This window comes from Balaenoptera physalus (genome assembly GCF_965194825.1).
Source record: "Balaenoptera physalus genome assembly, chromosome: 15".
NCBI classification, from domain to species: domain Eukaryota; kingdom Metazoa; phylum Chordata; class Mammalia; order Artiodactyla; family Balaenopteridae; genus Balaenoptera; species Balaenoptera physalus.
Window position 1 is genome coordinate 16,497,933 of NC_138894.1, and position 22,924 is coordinate 16,520,856.

Here is a 22,924-nt window from a genome sequence, read left to right on the forward strand (position 1 = left end):
TATTTGAATATAACTTTCTTTCCCTTCTCCACCCACCTTAGCTGGCTGTTGATTAGTGAAGGGGCTGACAATAGGCAGGAGGGGTTTAAGGGCCCACTCAGGTCCCCCAGAAATTAGAAGAAATAATTTGATTAATTTTTACTAATAATGTTACTAGTAATTAGTAATAATTTTGCTAATAATTAGAAGAAAAAGAAGAAATAATTAGACTAATTTGAAAATTGGCTTTTTGTCTTTTTAAGTAAATAATATCCGTGGTAGCTCTGATGGTGGTGGCAATAAAAGCCGCCGGCTGCTGAGCGCTCCCTGTGCCTCAGGCACTGCTCTGAGCAGTTTGCAAACATTCTTAGTCCTCACAACAGCCTTAGGAGGTGGGTGCAATTTTCAGATGAGGAAACACCGGTGAGTGACTTGCCAGCCAGTGACGAAGCTGGGACTTGAACCCAGCGCCGTTGACCCCCAAGCCTGTGTGCTCAGCGTCGTGTGTGATCAGCCCCGTTGACAGGCGAGGCTGGGCCTGGGTGAGGGCACGTGGCAGTGAGTGGCTCCCAGGACTGAACCAGCCGTCTGGCTCTCTAAAGGAAGTGTCACATTTCACCCCGGGGGGATACTACCAGCGAGCAGCAGGTGGTTCATTCTTTGCCGGCAGAGTGACCTCTGGACTTCAGCCTCATGGGGAGTTGGGGGTGCCCGAAGTTCTCAGGCCAGTGAATTTGAATGTGCTATACTTGATTTTGATTGAATAAGGTAGCGTAGGGGACCTCATTGCTTACAGCATGTCCTGCGAAGGGCTGGACTATTTAAAATCCAGATGTGCCTCATCATATGCTCACCTGCCTGTGAGTTTTAGGTCCAGAGACAGGGAGGACACAGATAAATAAGCTTACATCAATAAACTGAATTCTTAAAAAGTAAAAACAAAAAACAACAAAAAAAAACCACTTCTAGGGGATGACCTGAGGGTTCACTTTACTTTCAGACAGGTTTTTTTTTTTTTTTTTGGCCACCCTGCGCAGTTTGTTGGGATCTCAGTTCCCCAACCAGGGATTGAACCCACGTCCTCAGCAGTGAAAATGCAGAGTCCTAACCACGGGACCGCCAGGGAATTCCCTCAGACAATTTCTTTTGTCAGAGGTAAAGAGCTTTTGATTCTTGATACATTTTGTTTAGTCCTCAGTGCAATTGCCGAGAGGTGGACTCCTTATTTTTTTGCTAATCATTATAAAAATGAAACATGTACTTTGGTGGCAAAGTCCTAAAAGGACAAGAGCTGGTTTCCCTAAGCCATTTTTGGGTAATTTTTCTTGGTGTGTCTTTATTTCCCTTTGTTTCTGTTTCCCTTTGTTCATTATTCTATTTCTTCTCTATTTCTAGGTTCTCTTCCTTGACTAACCATAGTACCAGATTTAAGTTCATTTTATTGTTGGTTATATGTGTTTAATAGGGTTGGAGGTTGTCTTCTTACTTAAAATAGGAGATGAATGGAACTTTAGCTGTTTCTTTTCCAAGAAAACAGTTACACTTTTCATTTACATGTTTCTTTGTGGATTCTTTTTTTTTCTTCTGTTTGTTGTATCTATTGAGGGCCAATGCTTCGTGGAAGTTTTTTTTAACAAAGCTTGAGACATAGTTTCCAGACTTTGACTTAGCTGCGAAATTCAAGTCACAGAATACCCTAATTCTCAAAGCATCCTGACCAAAGACATCAATTGTAATGTCATTTTGCTGTGATATTAAGTGGAATAGGATAGCTGACAATTATCTGGGTTTTTGATTCAGAGATGGTCTTTCTGATCCTAAGCAGATTTAGGAAATTCAGAACTGTAAGTAGACCCTTAGTAAATTGCTTTAATCAGTATTCCTCCCTAGAATTCATGATTATTGCATTGAAAGCAATTTAGCCATTAAGGTAATTTTCTAGTCATGGAAAAATCTGGATGGAGAGAGAAGGCACTGACTAGATCCCATAACTTATAATTATGTTCTTTAAAGGAAAAAAACAAAAGGGAAAATCTATATCTGCCCCCAAAGACTGTGGGATGAGTCAAATGCCTAATACTGTTTTGGGTTTTTCCTCTAAGCAAAATAAAACCTTGTCTTTGGAATAAGACACAGAGTGTAATTTTTTATTCATGTTCATAACTCAGAGCCTTCGTAAGAAGGGCTGCGTGCCCCATCTGATCTTGCCTTCCATCTGCACCACCTATTCAGCTCATCTGTAATAATTATCTTTGAGTTTACGTAAAGCCCGTTGCCACAGTATTGAGACTGTTTGACAAGCATCCTTTTTAGCCTTTGAATTAGTGCATGTGGTTAAATTCCTGGCGCTTCTCCATGGCTGCATTTGTGAGTTGCTTAGTTATGAAACATGGCCATGATATTGGACAGTATTTAACAAATAAGCAAATGATAACAATCTGTAGATCCAAGGCACAGATTTTTCTCAAGTTCCCATACCCATTGAAAAGGTTGCAAAAACTGCTTCTTAGAGAATGTCAGTGGGCACAGCTATTTTTACTTTGGTGTGCCTTATGTTGCCGTGAATGCAGACCTGCAGATAGGGTTCAGGAGACTGGGGATCAGAAAGGCTGTGGAAAGATGAATGTACCCACCCAACTGGGGCTTGTATAAAGGCCCTTGTTTTGACATCTGGTAAATAACAGCCTACCATGAATACGTGCTCCATTATGAAGAGACGCTGACAGCAGGCATTCTTTCCTTCTGCAGTCACACACGTCAAAGCCCTCCACAACCCTCTTGAGGAACCTCTGCCCAAACCCCACCCTCCCTGCGCTGGCCCACTCCAAGTCACTCCTCAGGCCAAGATGCAGTACTGCCCCTCAGAGAGACCATTCCTGACCATCCTCCCCACCCCAAATCTATGTGATGACCCATCCTGTTATTTTCCTCCAGTATTTAAAACTCTTTGTGATAATGTATCTGTCCAATCATTTGTTTACTGTCTAGCTCTTTCTCATCATGAAGGATCGTGTCTGCTTGAGCCACTGGAGTAGATTGAAGGTCTAACCTAGTGCCTAGGCATACAGTAGGCTCTCAATAAATATTTGTTGAATGGATGACTGATTTAGAGGAGAACCAGGCCAGAAATGTGTGAAAAATACCAAAGCGTAAAACCAAAATATAAAAACAAGGACACAGCTAACAGCAGCCAGACCAAATTTATGCATAAGTGCCAGAAATATGCTGGAGTAACTAGAAACAGATAGGATTATGGAGAGAAGGCTAGGGGGCCTGGATGAATTTGCAGCAGTTTTGATACAGAACAGTGGGCAAAAGGCAAAGGTGGGAGCTGGTCAGGAAGCCCTGGTCATGTGCTCTGGTAGGCAGTTTGCTCTCAAGATGGGAAGCCCAAGCACCGGCCTGGTGCGGCTCAGAGACAGGACAGTATGGGGATGTAAAGGAGGGCTGTTGCTAGCGGGCAGCTCCCAAGCACAGGGTTAGGAATTAGAATGCCACTTCAGTTTTTTCTTTGCTCTTCTCTTATCTGTTTTGGTTTGTAGGATGGCCAGCCGTTGGCAGGGCTGATCCAAGATCACATGGTTTCGGGTGCAAACATGACCATTCGAGGCTGCTTTTTCAGCCGGGAGCAGTATATGGAGCTGGTGTACCGAGGACTCACCGACAGAGTGGGGCGCGTGAGGCTCTTTCCTCCTGCCATCCTGAAGCCCTGTCCGCTGTGGACAGGAAAGCAGGTAATTGGGAGAAAACAAATGGTGGCTATAAAAAAGGGAAACCGGGCCACTCAGTAAAGAGGTTTTTGTTCCCAGGAGAGCCCAGGCCAGAAACAGAAATGGCAAATTAAACAATAGTCTGACTCTCTCTTTGCTGGGGTTTTTGGGTGTAGATGGTTTCAAGGGAGTGTCTGCTAAGCGTAAGCTGCAGAGTTTCTGTCCTTTGCTTCTAACTTAAACTCAGTGTCCTCATAATCCAGATATGGTGGTAATAGGCAGTGGTGCTGATGGTAGCAGTAGTTAAGGTTTGTTGGGAGTGCTTCAAATATGTTACCTTACTTAACCCTCACAACCAACCTGCGATGCAGAAACCATCATTATCACCATTTAGCAGATGAGGGTAATGAAGTTTGGAGAAGCTGTTACATGCCCATGTCCATAGGAGGCAGAGTTGGGATTCAAACCCAGGACTTTCTAACACCCAGACCATCCTACTGTACTTAATCAGTTATGTGATCTTGGCTCTGTCAGCCTCAGTTCTTCATTTATAAAACAAAAGGGTTCAGGTTGATGAGCTCTAAGGTCTCTCCCAGCTCTGCAGTTCTTTAAATCTGTGGACCTGGGACTTGACTGCTTTTTAGTTACTAAGCCAACTTGTATTCCTGAGATCAACCTTACTTGGTTATGAGGTAGTATTTGCTAAACTTTTGTGTAGAATTTTTTGTATCTGTGTACATGAGGGATTTTGATCGGTGGTTTTCTTTTCTTGTCATATGTTTGCCTGGTTTTGGTATCAGGGTAACATTGGCTTCATAGGATGAGTTGGGAAGTATTTACTCTTCTTCAGTTTTCTGTAAGAGTTTGTATAGTATTTTTTTTTTAATAAATTTATTTATTTTTGGCTGCGTTGGGTCTTCATTGCTGCGCACGGGCTTTCTCTAGTTGCGGCGATCGAGGGCTACTCTTCATTGCAGTGTGCGGGCTTCTCATTGCAGTGGCTTCTCTTGCTGTGGAGCACAGGCTCTAGGCACGCGGGCTTCAGTAGTTGTGGCACATAGGCTCAGTAGTTGTGGCTCGCGGGCTCTAGAGTGCAGGCTCAGTAGTTGTGGCTTGCGGGCTTAGTTGCTTCCCGGACCAGGGCTCGAAGCCGTGTCCCCTGCATTGGCAGGTGGATTCTTAACCACTGTGCCACCAGGGAAGTCCCCAGAGTTTGTGTAGTATTGATATTATTTTTTCCTTAAATGTTTGGTGGACTTCACCAGTGAAGCCATCTGGACCTGGAGTTTTCTCTTTAGGAAAGTTTGTTTAACTAAAATTTTTATTTCTCTAATACGTATCGGGCTATTTAGGTTATCTCTTTCTTCTTGGAGGAACTTTACTGCTTTGTTTTTTCAAGGAATTTCATCTAACTTATTGAATTTATAGGCATAAAGTTATTCATCATATTCCTTTACTTTCCTTTTCTATTTGTAGAATCTGAAGGTGGGTCCCCTGTCTCATTTCTGATAGTGGTAATTTGTGTCTTCTCTCTTTTTCCTGCTCAGTTTGCTTAGAGGTCTGTCAGTTTTATTGTTCACAGAGAACCAGCTTTTATTGACTTTCCCTATTTTTCTATTTTCTGTTTCATTGATTTCACTTTGATCTTTTTTATTTCCTTCTGTTTACTTTGGGTTTGATTTGCTTTTCTTTTTCTAGTTACTTAAGGTTGAAACAGAAGTCACTGATTTGAAACTTTTTTCCTTTTTTAATATTGGCATTTTATATATAAAATTTCCCCTAAGCATGTTGTAGTTTCATTTACATTTACTTCAGAATACTTGCTAATTTCTCTTTTTTTGACCCCTGAGTTATTTAGAAGTATATGATTTAGTTTCCAAATATTTAGGGGTTTTCCAGATATCTGTATTACTGATTGCAAATTTAATTCCACTGTGGCCAGAGAACATACCTTGGATAACTTGAATCCTTTTCAATTTATTGAGATTTGTTTTATGACTTCAAATACAGTCTGTCTTGGTAAATGATCTGTGTGTCCTTAAAAATAATATGTATTCCGCTGTTGTTGGATGGAGTGCTCTGTAAATGTCAGTTAGGTTCAGGTGATAGATAGTTCAAGTGTACTATATCCTTGCTGATCCCTTTCCTTCATTTCCTAAGGTCACTGTATTGAAAACCTTTGTTTTATATTCATGTTTCATGTTCATGTCTGCTTTTGTCGTTATTGTTTTGTTTCTAGTGGATGTGAAATCAGATCACCGTTGTTCTATCCTGGCCAGAAACAGAAGTTGATTTAACAGAATAGATGGGGAATTTTGCAGTTAAGTTTAGTTCAGGGATTGGTGAGCTTTTTCTGTAAAATCCAGATAGAAAATATTTTAGGCTTTGTTGGTCATACAGCTCTGCCATTGTAACGTGAAAGCAGACATAGACAAGGCTTAAATGAATGAGCATGACTGCGATTCAATTTAACTTTATCTACAAAAGCAGATGGTGGGCCAGATTTGGCCTATAGGCTGTAGTTTGCTAGCCCCCAGTTTAGCTGGTTATATGTATTTGTCCACTTATTATTCCTATTTATATTCTTTTTATTATTTCTTTTTTATGTCTGTATTTTGTAAGTCATCTCAAGTTATCTTGGACATAAAGGGATTTTAATTCTTAAGTAAGTGTCCAGAATTTATTAGGATTTTGTTTAAACATAAGCAGTGAGTTCAAAATAGAACCAAGTAGTGGACAAAGACTGTATATCTAGAGCTACAAATATGTTCATTCCCTTCAATCTGAGAATCCAGACTAAGGAAATCATCTGAAGTATAGTAAAAGATACTTGAAAAAAGCAGTCCATGACATCGTGGTTTATAGTGGTGGAAATTAGAAAAACCTAGATACTCAGCACTGGGGCTAAGTAAATTGTGGGACATCCATTTGCTAAGATATTATGTAGTTTTTTAAAATAGTGGTTTTAAAAGGTTATGTACCAGTCTGGAAAATTCTCTGACATAATGTTGAAAGAAGAAACAGACTACACAGTTCTATGTGTAATCACAGTTGGAACATGTTAAAAACGTATATGAGCAAAAACTTTGACATAAAAAAGATCAAAATGATAGAGTAATTTGGTTTGTGTTAGGAATAATTTCTTTTTCACTGTTCAACATTTCTGGGCTATGCTTATTTTATAATGAAATAGAATTGGAAAATAGGCCCAGGTTTTATTTCTGTTGCAGTTGAGATTTTTCAGTGTTTTTTGAGAGGTTGGTACAGGCTGGTATTTCTTTGCAAATAGATGAAAAGGGGAAGAGTGACTGCACTGCACAAGAATTTGTTAGTGACTCAGTGTGATTCTACAGAGAAAAGCCATGTTTTGAATCAGGAAATAAGGAACTTAGCTTGGGAAATTTATTTGTACTGCCCTAGAAAATTAAGTCTTAGGCTACTTCTCCAGGGCGTTTTATACAGCCTCTTGAGTGGTTTTCTTTCCACCTAAGAATCGGAGGTCTCTCACCATTTGTTGAAAATGAGAGAGCATGCAAAGGAAGAAGATTTGCCCGTCACTGCAGATCTCGAGCATATAGCTCAATGAGTGTTCACAAAGTGAATACATAAGTCGTCACCTAGATCAGAAAGTAGAATATCACCAACACCCCCAGAAGACCCTTCCAGGCCCCCCTCAATTTCTGCCCCTCCCCAAAAGTAGCCACTCACCTGACTTCTAACACTATAGGTAAGTTTTGTCTTTTCTTGAACTTTACATAAATAGGATCATAGAGTAAATCATATCTTTGTGTGAGTCACTCATGTCATCACATATGGTGGTAGTTTATTCACTTTTGTTGATGTGTGGTATTATATGAATATACCATTATATATTTGTCCATTTTACCGTTGATGGACATTTGGGTTGCCTTCGATCGTCTTCATTTGGCTATTACAAATAGGGCTACTATGACATTCTTGTACATGTCTTTTGTTGAGCGTATGTATGCATTTTGATGGGTAAATGCCAAGCAATCAAATTGCTGAATCATAAGATCTACCTTCAACTCTAATAAATAGTTTAATAAACAGTTTTCCAAAGTGCTTGTAGCAATTTACACCTCCACCAGCAGGGCATGAGAGTTCCAGTTACTCCTTATTCTCAGCAGAACTTCATATTATTGTCCCATTTCGTTTGGGTGTTTTTTATTTTTTGTTTTTTCCCCCATCTGTGTAAATTTAGCCATTGAAATGGGTGTGTAGTGGTGTCTTATTGTGGTTTTAATTTACATTTCCTTAATGACAAGTGAGGTTGAGCACCTCTTTATATGCTTATGGCCACTGGGATCTCATCTTTTGTGACGTGCCTGTTCAAGTCTTTTGCCTTTTTTTTAGTCTATGCCATTCTCTTATTAATAGGTAAGAGTTTTAGAAATATATTCTAGTGTAAGTCCATTGCCAGATATATGTATTACAAATACCTTCTACTTGATGGCTGGCCTTTTTGCCCTTTCACTTAATGCTGTTTTCTAATGATCAGAAGTTCTTTATGTAATATAATTCACCAGGCTTTGCCTTTTATGGCTAGTCCTGTATAAAAATTACTGGGCTGCCCCAGGGTCATGAAGGTATTTCCCTGTATCATTGTTAAGCAGCTTTATTGTTTCCCCATTCATGCTTAGGTCTACTGTCTGCCTGGAGTTGAATTTTGTGGATGTTGTTGATGTGAGGAAGGGGTCAGGATTCATTTCCTTCCCATAGGACTATCCAGTTGATACAGCATCATTGATGAAAAGACCATTGTTTTTCCTCTGCTCTTTAGTATCTCCTGTGTTGTAAATCAACTAATTGTATGTGTGTAGGTCTACTCCTGGACTCATTTCACTTCCATTGATTAGTTTGATTCCATTGCACCAATACCACACTGTCTTAATTATTGTAGCTTTATAGTAAGTTTTGATTTTCGATAGTAAAAGTTTCCAGCCTTGTTCTTCTTCATGACTATCTTGAATATTCTTGGCCCTGTGAATTTCCATATAAATTTCAAAGTCATCTTGTATATTTCTGCAAAAAAGTACCTGCAAGGAGTTTTTTTGGGATTACATTCCAGTGTTGAATCTTCCAAATTATGAACACAGTATGTCTTTCAATGACATAAAAGTCTTGTTCATCTTTCATTAGATTCATTCCTAGGTATTGCTATTACAGATGATATTATGTTTTAAATTTCCTAATTGTTTATGGTTGGTATATAGAAATACAATTAATTTTTGTATATTGTCCTTGATTCAGCAACCTTGCTGATTTCATTTATTAGATCTCTGCCCTTTAAATTATTTTTAACTATAGAAGTAACGTAAGTTTTTCGTGAAATAAAGAGACAGTAGGGCTTCCTTGGTGGCGCAGTGGTTAAGAATCCACCTGCCAATGCAGGGGACACGGCTTCGAGCCCTGGTCCGGGAAGATCCCACATGCCGCGGAGCAGCTAAGCCTGTTCGCCACAACTACTGAGCCTGCGCTCTAGAGCCTGCGAGCCACAGCTACTGAAGCGCACACGCCTAGAGCCTGTGCTCCGCAACAAGAGAAGCCACTGCAATGAGAAGCCCGCACGCCGCAACAAAGGGTAGCTCCCGCTCTCCGCAACCAGAGAAAGCCCGCGGCAGCAACGAAGACCCAATGCAACTAAAAATAATAAATAAATAAAATAAATAAATTTATAAAAATAAATAAATAAAGAGACAGTAATATGAAAGGAAAAAGGAAAACTTTCCTCTCTGTCCAATCCCATTCTTCATGTACGTGCATACTCTCATAGAAAAGAAATAAAAATGGAATCATATTATACCTACTCAGGAGAAGCGTGAACCATGATTAAATTTGACATTCAATTTTGAGCTTGTATTTAAGACCACTTCTTTATCCATGATATTCTGGTGCCTGAGGCATGCACTTACCTCATCCTCAGGCACGTCGACCTCAGTTTTAACTGGTCTGTAAGATGGCTTACTTTAATTGAGCCACCAGGTCCTCCAAAGGGAATCCCATTATTTCAGGCAGTTTGTATTTTTAATTTGAACCACCCTAACACACTCCAAATATAACATGAAGTTTATTTAACTGTTTTCATGTGCTAGGTTGACAGAACCTTTCTTGTAATTGCTTTGTGACATATTTAGTTCACTTAATGCTGTATCATGGGGTCCATTCTGTGTCTGTACGTGTAGATTGACTTCATTCTTCTTAACCCATTCTGTGTTGTACCCAATAACATGGATATATATAATTGATTTAACTGTCTCTCTATTGGCAGACATTTAATGAGTGTCCAGTTTTTTTGTTGTTGTGGTTTTTTTGTTTTGTTTTTGGCCACGCTGAGTGGCTTGTGGGATCTTAGTTCCCTGACCAGGGATCGAATCCAGGGCCCCGGCAGTGAGAGCGCTGAGTCCTAACCTCTGGACTGCCAGGGAATTTCCTATTGGCAGACATGTAGATTGTTACCTGTTTTTTTACTATTCTGAACAGTGCTGTGGTGGACACCCACTTATATCTATACTAGTGTACTTTTCGTTGGTATATATTTTAAATGAATTCCTAGAATTGTGATTGCTGGCTTAAAGGGTATACACATTTCAAAACATTTTTAAAAAAGAAGTCCATTTAATTTTTAGAGCATTTTTTAAAGTTCAATACAGGCTTCATATAAATAATTTAAATAATAAATAATTATAATTCTTGTAGATTTTGCCTCCCTTAACAGTTTAAAAGAATGTTGCAGGTATGATCTTTCCTTCATAGCATAGTTTATGACCAGAAAGTAAATTATGCACTTCTAGAATATTACTGTAGGTAAGGACCTCAAATCATCTTGTCTGGCATCCTTGTTTTTTTTATTGAAATGTAATTCATACTTACCAGAAAAGTTACCATTTTTGGTAAGTATATAATTCAGTGATTTTTTTTTTCGGTGTATTCTTTATGTTGTACAATCATCACCACTAATTCCAGAACATTTCCATAACCCCCAAAAGAAACTCAGTACCTATTGGCAGTCAGCCCTGATTCCTCCTTCCCCCATTCCCTGGCAATCACTTTCTGTCTCTATTGATTTGCCTATTTTGGACATTTCATATACATGGTATCATACAAGTTAGGTACGCTTTTGTGGCTTGTTACTTTTACTTAACATAATGTCTTCAAGATTCATCCGTGTCGTAGCATGAACAGTACCTCATTCCTTTTCATGGCTGAATAATATTCCATTGTATGGTTATACCACATTTTGTTTATTCATTTGTCAGTTGATAAATGGAATATTTGGCTCGTTTCCACTTCTTGGCTGTTATAAACAAGGCTGCATTGAGTATTCGTGCACCAGTTTTTATGTGAATGTGTACTTTGAATTCTCTTGAATATATAGCTAAGAGTGAAATTGCTGGGTCATATGGTAATTCTATGTTTAACTTTTTTGAGGAACTACCAAACATTTTTCCAAAGCAGCTATACAATTTTACATTTCCACCAGCAATGTACGAGGGTTCCAATTTCTCCATATCCACACTAACACTTATTTGTCTTTTGTTTTTTAAATAACCATCTTAGTGGGTGCAAAGTGGTGTTTCATTGTGGTTTTCATTTGCCTTTCCCTAATGATTAATAATATTGAGCATCTTTTCATATGCTTACTGGCCATTTATAACATCTTCTTTGGAGATACGTCTATTCAAGCCCTCTGCCCATTTATTAATTGGGTTGTTCGTCTTTTTAATTGTTGAGTTCTAACAGTTCTTTATATATTGTGGCTATTAGATCTGTATCACATATATGACACACAAATATTTTATACCATTGTATGGGTTGTTTTTTCACTTTCTTGATAGTGCCCTTTAACACACAAATATTAATTTTGATGAAGTCCTATTTATTGACTTTTTCTTTCATTGCCTGTGCTTTTGGTGTCACATCTGAGAATCTGTTGCCTAATCCAAGGGTACACAGATTTACAGCTGTGTTTCCATCTAAGAGTTTTATGGTTTTAGCCCTTACATGTAGGTCTTTGATCCATTTTGAGTTAATTTTTCTATGTGGTGTGAGGTAGGGGTCCAGCTTCATTCTTTTGCCAGTAGATATGCAGTTGTCTCAGCACCATTTGTTGACAAGACTATTCTTTCTCCATTGAATGTTCTTAGCACCCTTGTTAAAAATCAGTTAACCACAGGTGTATGGGTTTATTTTTAGACTCTCATTTCTAGTCTATTAATCAATATGTCTATTTTTATGCCAGTATCATGTCCTAATTACTGTAGCTTTGAAATAAGTTTTTTTTTTTAATTAATTTATTTATTTTTGGCTGTGTTGGGTCTTCGTTTCTGTGCGAGGACTTTCTCTAGTTGCGGCGAGCGGGGGCCACTCTTCATCGCGGTGCGCAGGCCTTTCACCATCGCGGCCTCTCCTGTTGCAGGGCACAGGCTCCAGACGCGCAGGCTCAGTAGTTGTGGCTCACGGGCCCAATTGCTCCACGGCACGTGGGGTCTTCCCAGACCAGGGCTCGAACCCGTGTCCCCTGCATTGGCAGGCAGACTCTCAACCACTGTGCCACCAGGGAAGCCCCCTGAAATAAGTTTTAAAATCTGGAAATGTGAGTCCTCCAGCTTTGTTCTTTTTCAAGATTGTTTTGGCTATTTGGGGTTCCTTGCATTTCCACATGAATTGTAGGGTCAGCTTTTCACTTACGTAGAACTGGCAGTTGGAATTTTAATAGGGATTGCATTGAATCTGTAAATCAGTTTGGGGAGTGTTGCCATCTTAACGGTGTGAAGTCTTCCAATCCATGATGTCTCTCCATTTACTTAGATCTTCTTTAATTTCTTTAAATAGTGTGTTATTGTTTTCCACTTACAAGTTTTAGACTTCTTTGGTTAAATTTATTCCTGAGTATTTTATTCTTCGTGATGTTATTGTACATGGAATTGTTTTCCTAATTTCATTTTCAGATTGTTCATTGTTAATGTGTAGAAATATGGTTGATTTTTTTAAAAACAAATTTATTTGTTTATTTATTTATGGCTGAGTTGGGTCTTTGTTGCTGTGCACGGGCTTCCTCTAGTTGCAGTGAGCGGGGGCTACTCTTCGTTGCGGTGCGCGGGCTTCGCATTGCAGTGGCTTCTCTTGTTGCAGAGCACGGGCTCTAGGCATGCAGGCTTCAGTAGTTGTGGCACGCAGGCTCAGTAGTTATGGCTCGCGGGTTCTAGAGCACAGGCTCAGTAGTTGTGGCACACCGGCTTAGTTGCTCTGCGGCATGTGGGATCTTCCCGGACCAGGGCTCGAACCCATGTCCCCTGCATTGGCAGGCGGATTCTTAACCACTGCACCACCAGAGAAGCCCTACGGTTGATTTTTGAATGTTGATCTTATATCCTTTAACTTTGCTGAAGTCATTTAGTAGCTCTAATAATTTTTTGTGGATTCCTTCGGGTTCTCTCTACATAAGGTTATGTCATCTGCAATTAGAGGTAGTTTTCATTCTTACTCTCCAATCTGAAAGCAGCTTTATTCTTTCCATGCCTGATTGCCCTGGCTAGAACCTCTAGAACATTGTTGAATAGAGTGGCAAGAGCACACATTCTTTTCTTGTTCCTGATCTTAGGCAGAAAGCGTCGTCTTTGCTCACTGAGAATGGTAGATGTAGGTTTTTCATTGATGCCTCCCCTTTATTAGGTTGATGATGTTCCTTCCTATTCCTAGTCTGTTGAGTGTGTTTTTATCATGAAGGGGTATTGAGATTGTCAAATGCTTTTACTGCGCCCTTGATTTTACGGATGAGGTGGCGGGTCACATCTCCCTGTCCTTAGATGGTTGGATACGTATGTTACCTTTCTCTCAGACTTCCCACCCTGACTGTGCCCAGCTGGCGGTCCCCACGGGCATGTGGCACTGTGGTTGAAGTGCAGCTTGTGGTCAGCATCCCGGGGAAGTCACCCTCCTGCCTGTACTCCTCACCCCCTCTCCTGGCGGTGCCAGCCTTGTGAAGAACGGGGGCCGTGACCTTCCTGGTCATTTTCTGAGGGATGACAAGGACTTTTGTCTGCTCTCTTTAACGATGCCGTTGCCAGTTGTCCCTGGTTCCCGGAGCACTTGCGTGAAAAGACAGCTGCTCTCGTAGCTGCCCCGACCCCATTGTGCACATACAGATGCTTCTTTGTGGGGCACAGGCACACAAAGAGCTGTTGATGCCAGCTGATGGCTCCCAGCCCCTCCTCGGCCCTGGGCCTGTCAGACCGGTCTGCCTGCCCCCAGCCTGCCGTGTCTTTGGGAATGCGTGCTCTTGGCCTCTGTGGAGCTGACCCGTGGTCGTCCCCAGGTATGGCTGCCCCCATGTGGCTTCTCTGTGGAGCAGCTGTTTGTGAAATCGCCTCTCTTGGCCTCCTGCTGGCAGCCGTGTATTGAGTGGATGGCCATACTGATGGGCCCACGTGGGCAGGGGAAGGACTCCCCAGCCTTTCAGTAGCCATAATTAATCCCAGTCAAATACATTTATTTCTGGTATTAGCTATGTAAAGTGAATTGTGTGGGAGCCGTTGGGTGGCCGAGCAATCACATCCCCGGCGCGCCCTGTGATAGACCTCACACAGAGACAGCGTCCCACGTGCTCCCCACTCAGGACGCCTTAATAACTGCTTCTAAAGTGCCAGTCCTTCTTGTCAGTGTCACTTGGGAGGCTTAGTCTTTGCAGCATTTACTTAGCTTCAAAGTCCAGACCAGGAATGTATTTGGAACAAGTGATCCTGCTGAAAGTTAAATCCGAGCCTGTCACTCCTTTGATCACAACTTTCCAATTACCTTTCCTTCTCACTCAAACGAAAAGCCTTCTGCCCAAAACGCGTGATCTGATCTCTGCAGGGCTCCCTTCTCCTTCGTGGTGAGCCTTTCCCTGCCTATCTTATGTAAAGTCCCAGATACTCTCTCCCCCTGCTCTACTCTGGGTCCTCCTTCCCCGCTTTATTTTCCTCCAAAGCGTGGATCCCCTCGGGATTGGAGGCTCCACTGAGGGCAGAGACTGTTTTATTCATGACTCCCCCAGCGCCTGGCTCAAAGTAAGCACTCGGTATATAATTGCTGAATGAATGAACGGATCTCATCTGTATGCTACACATGAGCAATGCTAAGGCTAAGAGAACGTAACCCTTTGCCCCCCAGCCCACGACCAGTCAGTGATGGAGTGGACCCTGGGGCACCCCCCTATCCCCGAAGCTTCACTGCAGCCCGCTTCTCGGTCACATACCTCGGGCCTCCTCTGTGAAGCTCTTCAGAGGGAAAACACTGGATTCTTAGTCTGTACATCTTTTCCTCCTTGGTGCCCACCAGAATGTCAGCACTGCTCTGTGGGAGGACATTACTAACTGTATGTGATAATTGTCATCTGTTTTGATGTGGCCTGAAAATGAGAGAAGGATGCCTCTGACGAGTGTTCCTGGACCTTTGCCTCAGTCCTGGGGCTCACGCTTTGCCTCAGTCCTGGGGCTCACGCATCAGGGCTGCCTTTCCCTGGGCAGTGTTACGAGCCCCGCCATCTCTCTCAACCCTGCTGTCTTTGTTTTCCTTTTTTTTTTTTTTTTTTTTTAACCACATACAAATTTAAATCTTCCTCTCCTGTGATCCCACAGCAATTTATTTTCCTTTTCTTCCTTTGGTCTATTCAAGAACTTAATTTCAAGTCTAGGGGATTGTTCACTCTAAGAAGAAGTGGAGTTCTTAGTGGTATGTGTTTGTTTCCAATCCTAAACTGCCTCCTAAGTCATGTAAGCAGAAAAGTAAAAACTGAGATCTTGTCCCACAGACAAGAAACTGTCCCTTTTTTGGTGGTGGTGGGTTTTTTTGTTCGTTGTTTTCTGCTTCACCTCCAGCTCGTCAGAATGGAGTTGTCTGCCTTTCAGGATGAACAGGGACAGGAGGTCCTAAAAGGGAACGTCTCAGCTTCCCTTCCCGCCATCCGCTTTGTCTTCTTTTTCTTTCCAGGTTGTGTCCACGCTGCTCATCAACATAATCCCAGAGGATCACGTCCCACTGAACTTGTCAGGGAAGGCGAAGATTGGCGGGAAGGCCTGGGTGAAGGAGTCTCCTCGGCCCGTTCCCGGCTTTAACCCCGACTCCATGTGCGAGTCCCAGGTGTGGCTGCCCAGCTGTGCGGGTTGGAGACTCCTAGTGCTGGGTTTAGGCAGCTTGATTTAAAACCAGGACAGAGAGATGGAGACACGTGCACAGAAAGAGGAGTCGTGCCTGAAGGGAAGGAGTTGTACCCAAACTGTGTCGACTTCGGTTTTGGAAAGAGTAAGAGTTGACCAGTAGCATTTGACTCTCAGTATAAAACTCATAACCAGCACGGAAAGACTTCTCTGGCAGAAGGCCTCTGAACTTGACTCAGCAGAGCTTGGAAATGCAGACCCTGTGTTTTCCCCTGAGACCCCTGAGAGGGTGAAGATCATTACGCTGCTGTGAGGTTTCACACCCCCCAGCTCTGTGCTTAGGAACCAGGCCTCGGGGGCAGCCCCAGGGCAGCCCAACCCGGGGGACACAGTGCTGCTGCGGGAGAGCGACACACTAAAGATTGCCAAGGCCTCTGTGTGCTCTTGGTGGGGGAGTATCCCCAAGGCCCCAGCTCACAAGTGCTTTGTCACAGGGTCTAACACACATTGCATTTGGAACCCAAGCTGCCCCTCTTCTTTCCCTTCGTAGATTATATGCTTAATGTGTGTGGCACTGTGCAACTGGAAGTCCTTCCTTGAATTAGCTTCTAATGCTTGAACCCAACTTTATGGAAGTACAAATTCAGGCCTTAAATGATATTAAAAAGGTTGTGTTTTTCTTATTCCCAGGGTACAAGGAAGGGAGTACCTAAGCCAAGGTCACGGTTATGAAGTTTAGACGCTAGGTGTTCTCATTTCCAGTCACAAGGCTTTTGTCAAGGATCCTTGACTTTAAGTCAGTACGGATGGGTGGAGGGAGCAGGGGGGCATAAGAACACACTGAAATATTTGTGTGTGTGTGTACTTTGCATCAAGGGCTTGAGGCAGGTTACAATAAGGTTAACAAGACACAAGATGGGGTGGGGTTGGGGGCCTCACACAGGAGGCGTTGCCTCCAGCCCAGCGTTGGTGGCCGTCCCTCTGCAGGTGATCATCAGGGAAGGGGAGCTGCTCTGCGGGGTGCTGGACAAGGCGCATTACGGGAGCTCCGCCTACGGCCTGGTCCACTGCTGCTACGAGATCTACGGCGGGGAGACCAGCGGCAAGGTTCTCACCTGCCTGGCCCGCCTCTTCACCGCCTACCTGCAGCTCTACAGAGGCTTCACTTTGGGTGAGTGTGGGCAGGTGGCCCTGGGGCCCCCTCCCCTGGCCAGCACGCCCACCGGCATGTCTCCCCGGCTCTACTAGCAGCCTCCAGGGGAACAGCGGGCTCCTTCTACAAAGGCAGCCTCACTCGGCCACCAGCGACATTTCACAGCCTTGCTCCTTCTCAGTGCTTCCCCCGCCCCCCAACCCCCTGTTTCTTCACACAGCACAGAATGACACCCCCCTGCACCTTCATCTCCATTTCCATTCTGTCCCTTTCTCAACCCCACCCTTTCTGGTTTTCGGTCCCTGAGACCGATGTTCTCACACTCACACTCGCCTCCATTCTCTCTTGCAAGTGCCCTTGCAGAATCTTCCAGGCACTCCGCACTCCATCTAGGGTCCTCCCTGTTGTCAGAACTGCCTACACCTCCCGACGCAGCAGGTGAGGTTGGAAACACCATGTTGGGGCCGACCTGTCAGGTGATCCTAAGATAGAAGGAGGAACTCTCTGGTTTCCTCCCTGGAAATGAGAGCCCGCTGTTTTAAGAAGTGGGCTTTGGTAAAGGAAACAAGTGTGCAGATACTTTCCGTGCCCTGAGCTCATTCAGGGCAGCGCGTCTCCAGGTGCGCAGAGCGGAGCCCGAGCCCTTCGGCAGTTCCCTGTGAGGAATGGGTGATGGGCTGCGTGCTGAGCAGGGGCCCCAGTGAGCGTGGGAATCGTCCAGCCGACAAGACCAGCAGCGGTGGGACTGAGACTGTGTGTCCGTGGTCTGGCTGGCATGCAGACACAGGGCCGGTGGGCCTGCCGCAGCTGGAGTTTGCTCGTCGGCCTGCAGCGGGGCCTGCATAACTGTATAATTTATATTAAGTGTGGAAAAGTCAAAATAATGTAGTACAGGTGTGAAAATAATTTAAAATCACCCAGCATTCCACTGCCAGAGATAACCACCAATGTCGATTTGATGTGTGTCTTTCTAGACTTTCCAAGTGCAAACACATTCAGAAAAAAGGGGATCCTACACTACCTAGTGTTTTGTAATCTCCCCTCCCTCCATTTGCAGATGTGTTTTATAAATGTCCTCTTGGGTGAGCAAATATAAACCGACATCCTCAGGTCTGTGGCTACAGACTCTTCTACTTGTGTAGATGTACCGTAGCTTATTTAACCAGTTCCTGTTATTAGACATTTAAGCTCTTGCCTGGTTTTCACGATACTGCTGGGATGAACACCCTTGAACAAATATCTTTAAAAACGGAAAGTAGAGGAAGATCCCACACCCAGACAGTGACGAGGACCAAACCGAACAAGCAGCTCTGCTTAGCACATGGTACGAGGAGAAACTGACCAAAGTGCAAAGACCATCTGGTGCCGAGAGACTGAGAGGGCGCAGGGCCAAGCTGGGCGTCGAGCTCGGAGGGAAGGCCGGGCTAGCCACGGTGCCTTCTAGCCCTCGCAGCTGGAGGTCACTGGAGGGACAGCAAGGCGGTCTGGAGCTGACCCCATGGAAGGGCCCACTTTCATGGTTGTGGCTTCCTCACAGAGGGACAGTTTCTTTCCCCTCCCGCTCGTACAAGTTCTTTAGAGGCTCTCAAGCTTCCAGGACGTTGCATATGGGAGTCCCAGCCATCTTAGCCCAGCTTTGGAACAGTGCAACCTTTGTCTCCCTTCCCACTCAGACCTTGGCCGAGGGACTTTGGAGTCCAGTAGCTCTCAGATGTAGACAGAAAATAGTTCATTGAAAGAGAAAGTGGGAAGACTTCTTGCCCAAGGTGAGGAATTCCTCAGCCCTTTGAAGCCAGAAGGACAGGCTTAACTGAAGTGACCCAGGCTTTCCTCCTTCCAGGGCAATAAAGGGGACCCTGCGGTGGTGGTCCCTGTCGCCCAGGCTTGAGCATGTCTGTGTGTGTGCCTGCACACGCATTCTCACAACCATATAGGCTGGTCCCTATGACGTGTGACTTCTGGGAGTCAAAACTAGGATGTCCTCTCCCTCCCTCTCTTCTTTCCTCAAACTCAGTTTTTCACCCAAAACGTCATCTTCACCTCTAGCCCATCCATCCAACATGTTTTTATTGAACAGAGGGAGTATAGCTGGTGGCTAAGAGCACAAGTTTGGGACGTGGGCTTGGATTTACTTTCTGCCTCTGTAACTCTGGGCTCAAGTTCGAGCCTTAGTTTTGTCATTTGTAAAATGGTAAGCCCTTAAGAGATGGTACGAATGTCACCATCATTATTCAGCTGCTCCCTGCATGCGTGGCACCGTGCTCCGTGCCCTGACCTCACCAAGTTCACGGCCTGGTGAGAAGTCAGGCCCGGTTGCATCCAAGCTTGTCTATTTCACTTCACAGGCGTGGAAGACATTTTGGTCAAGCCGAAGGCAGATGTCAGGAGACACAGGGTCATTGAAGAGTCCACCCACTGTGGGCCCCGGGTGAGGAGGGCCTGGGCGGCTACTGCCTGCCGCAGGGGGTTGGCCGGGCTCCAACGAGATGAAGCCCACACCCTCCTCACTTGGCTGCAGCCTCCGACGTTTTCCTTTTCTCATTCTAGGCTGTCAGGGCTGCGTTAAACCTTCCAGAAGCGGCATCGTGTGATGAGGTCCGAGGGAAGTGGCAGGATGCCCATCTGGGCAAAGACCAGAGGGATTTTAACATGATTGATCTGAAGTTCAAGGAGGAAGTGAACCATTACAGCAATGAAATTAACAAGGTTAGTCCAGCAGTGTGTGCACTTAACCACCACCATTTTGAATGCTGGTTTTTTAAAAAATTACATTTTGATTCTCACTCTGGGCCCTTTGGAGCAATTTGGCTGTTTAATAGCTGACTAGGTGAGATGTGAGGTGGGGCGAGTAGAATTGATCGTTTTGAAAAGCCAAGGACTTCATTCCCTCACCCGGTTGGAGTCTGGAAAGGTCTTTGATTAATGCTGAGAAAGAAGGCATTGCACTATTTTTCTTTTTTCCTTTTTTGTTTTTTTTTTGACCACACACAGCTTGTAGGATCTTAGTTCCCCGACCAGGGATTGAACCCAGGTCCTTGGCAGTGAAAACGCCGAGTCCTAACCACTGGACCTCCAGGGAATTCCCCACTAGTTTTCATTTTAAATGTTTGTATTTTGGGGTAACTGCATTAAAGGGGACAGAAGAAAATCTTTCCCAGGGGCCACTGCAGGGTGGAGGGGCAGAATGAAGGATCAAAAACCACCAGTGCTGCTTGTATGGGGGACCCAGGGGTGAAGGCCTGGGCTCGAATCCCGGCTCCGTTGCGGACTTGCTCTGAGATCTCGGGCCTTGTGTGATGTGAGCGGTCTGAGCCAGGTGTCCTCCCCCAGGGGCGCGGGGATGGGAAGAGCACCGGCCTCGTGGGCTTGCAGGGAGGATTCAGGAGCGAATCTGCACAGTGCCCTGGGTGAGGTGAGCGCCCTGCCAGTCCTCCAAAGCCCCTTCCTGCGCAGCTGAGAAAGGAGAGGGACGTCCCCGCACAAGCCAGGATGGCAGCCCGGTTCTCTCGCCTTCTCAGCCCAGAGCTGGGGCTCCCAGTCCTGCGGCTTGAAGGAGCCCACCTGGCCCTCACCCTGCCTCCTGGGCCTTGAGGCCCCACCTGAGGAGGAGAAAGGGAGGCGTGGCCGGTGCCCAGCAGAAGTCAGTGTTTGCTCGTGGAGCCCTCTGACTGGCTGTCAGCATCCCCTCAGCTGCCAAGAATGCAGACCCTGTTGGTACAGTTCCGTCCTTGAGAGGCGTGATTCAGAGGAGCCCTCCAGCACCGCATGAAAACCAGGAGGCTCAGCTTCTAGGGCTGACTGGGGATGCTGCGTGGGGATACTGGGTGGGGCGTTGTCTCAGAAGCATCTTAGGGTTATTTCTTGTTCCTCCATCTCTTCCCATCCACTCTGCCTCTCCTGTGTGGGGCTGGGTCTCTGCAACCCTACGCAGAAGCTTAGACAGACTCAGAGCTCCCCCCACCTCAGCATCTCCCTGGTCCCCCTGGGGGCTTTGCCCGCTTCCGCTGGCCCAGGAGCCAAGGTGAGCCTCCTGCTTGGTACTTGGGCAGCATGTTGGGAAACGTGAATGTGACACAGACGTTGGTCATCATGGCTACTGTCCAGGGCCAGGCCATGCTCTGCTGGACAGGTTCCCAAGGGCACCACCTTAGGTTTTATTTTTAACCAGCTGCTTTTCAGAATCACGAACTGGAGATGCTGGCCCCTCTGCATCTCCTTTCCAGCTTCCTGGCAGAGGTGTCAAGAGAACGCAGCGCCCTGGGCCATCCTCTTTTTTTTCTTTTTTTTTAGTTTCTATTGGAGTATAGTTGATTTAAAATGTGTAAGTTTCTGCTGTACTGGGCCATCCTTTAGACTTCTCTCTAGGGCTTCTAGCTAAAGGGTTGATGCCGGATGAGATTTCTTACCTCGCGTGGGATCTGGCGCTTCTCTCTAGATAAATAGTCTGTGTTGGCTCCTGCATCCTGGATTTACCTTCTGAACCTGGGATTCCCAAGAGGGTGAGTCACTGACCAGTGCGTGTGTTCTATCCGCAGGCATGCATGCCTTTCGGCCTGCACAGACAGTTCCCAGAGAACAACTTGCAGATGATGGTACAGTCTGGAGCCAAAGGTTCAACTGTGAATACCATGCAGGTGTGAGCAAAGGCGGGTGCTGGCTGGTTTGCAGAAGGGTGAGGTAGTTGCAGGAGGCACTTTTCAGATTTGTTTCTATTTTTAAAAGGATCCACATTCCGTACAAAATGTGGCAAGTAATGAAAAATACTAAAGTATGTAGAAATCAGTGCAGGTGCTAACCACTGTTAAGTGTTATAGGCAGATACCGATATTAGTATCCAGATACTGATCTGTATCAAACAGATACATATTGTAAACTTACATACTGTATTATTATACATAGTCATATTATATATAAACACGGTGTGTGTGTATTTATAATCTTAGCTGAGATCCTGAAATTTTGCATGATCTGCTTTTTTCATTTAGTATTACATTGTAGGCATTGTCCTAGAGGTTTCTTAACCTTTAATTTTTGGCTCGTTATCTCCTCCAATTACTGCAGTGCTATCACAGCATTTTCACAAATTTTAGCAACTTTTTAAAAAAATCTTGATGACCTTGAGTGGGTCTTAAGGACCATCTCATTCTCTGGTGAGTAGAGAGCAATAGGAATGGGCTTAAAAGGCTGGAGGCCATCAGAAAGCCCTTTTGACTAAGTAAAATCCAGACCCGCTGCTCTTTTCCCCCCAAGAACATTAATAGGCAGTTTTATTCTCTTTTGACCTGAGAATGTTAAAGATCACAGTAAACTACTTTTTCTGCTAGTCTCAGTTTCCCTGTTAGGACCTGGGGGCCCTGTCCAAGTATAACACGTGATGCTTCTGAAACATGGCTGCTTTTACAAACACCGTCCATTTCAACTGAGTCCAAATGCGAAAATTGCCGTCATGGAAAGGAAGACGTAGTTATCTTCCTGAAAGGTCAGCTGTCTTGGCTCGTTCAGCAATCTGGGTTGGCCTTCAGGAACTTGGATCCCATGCAGTTTTTCTGGAAGAGCAGGCCCCCCATCCCCTGCTGGGACAGAGCATCATTTAACGAGCATGTGGGTCTTCAGTTGCCTTTGGGTTTCCTTTCTCCCAGATCTCGTGCCTGCTGGGCCAGATCGAACTGGAAGGTCGGAGACCCCCGCTGATGGCATCTGGCAAGTCACTGCCCTGCTTCGAGGCTTATGAGTTCACCCCCAGGGCTGGCGGCTTCGTCACTGGCAGATTCCTCACCGGCATCAAGCCTCCTGTATGTACTTTGGTTTTCCCTTAGGGCTGTTCTCCTCATCTCTTAGGCTCAACAGTAAGAGGCCTATGACCTTCACCAGCAGCTTTAAGCAAAGACAGCCAAGTAATAAGTGCCAGGCTATCCCTGCTTACC

General features: G+C 44.6%; 1 protein-coding gene across 3 annotated transcripts in view; it reads left to right on the forward strand.

Annotated features, from left to right (window-relative positions):
- POLR1A (RNA polymerase I subunit A) overlaps window positions 1-22,924 on the forward strand; it is a 78,151-nt gene that overhangs the window by 33,090 nt on the left and 22,137 nt on the right. For 2 of the 3 annotated variants that reach the window (XM_082426758.1, XM_082426760.1), the window contains exons 14-20: window positions 3,522-3,713; window positions 15,681-15,830; window positions 16,835-17,018; window positions 19,346-19,428; window positions 19,548-19,706; window positions 21,536-21,634; window positions 22,640-22,792. In XM_082426758.1, the coding sequence (XP_082282884.1) occupies window positions 3,522-3,713; window positions 15,681-15,830; window positions 16,835-17,018; window positions 19,346-19,428; window positions 19,548-19,706; window positions 21,536-21,634; window positions 22,640-22,792 (1,020 nt within the window). The remainder of the gene's footprint in view (window positions 1-3,521; window positions 3,714-15,680; window positions 15,831-16,834; window positions 17,019-19,345; window positions 19,429-19,547; window positions 19,707-21,535; window positions 21,635-22,639; window positions 22,793-22,924) is intronic. The other variant, XM_082426759.1, reaches the window with a different exon arrangement.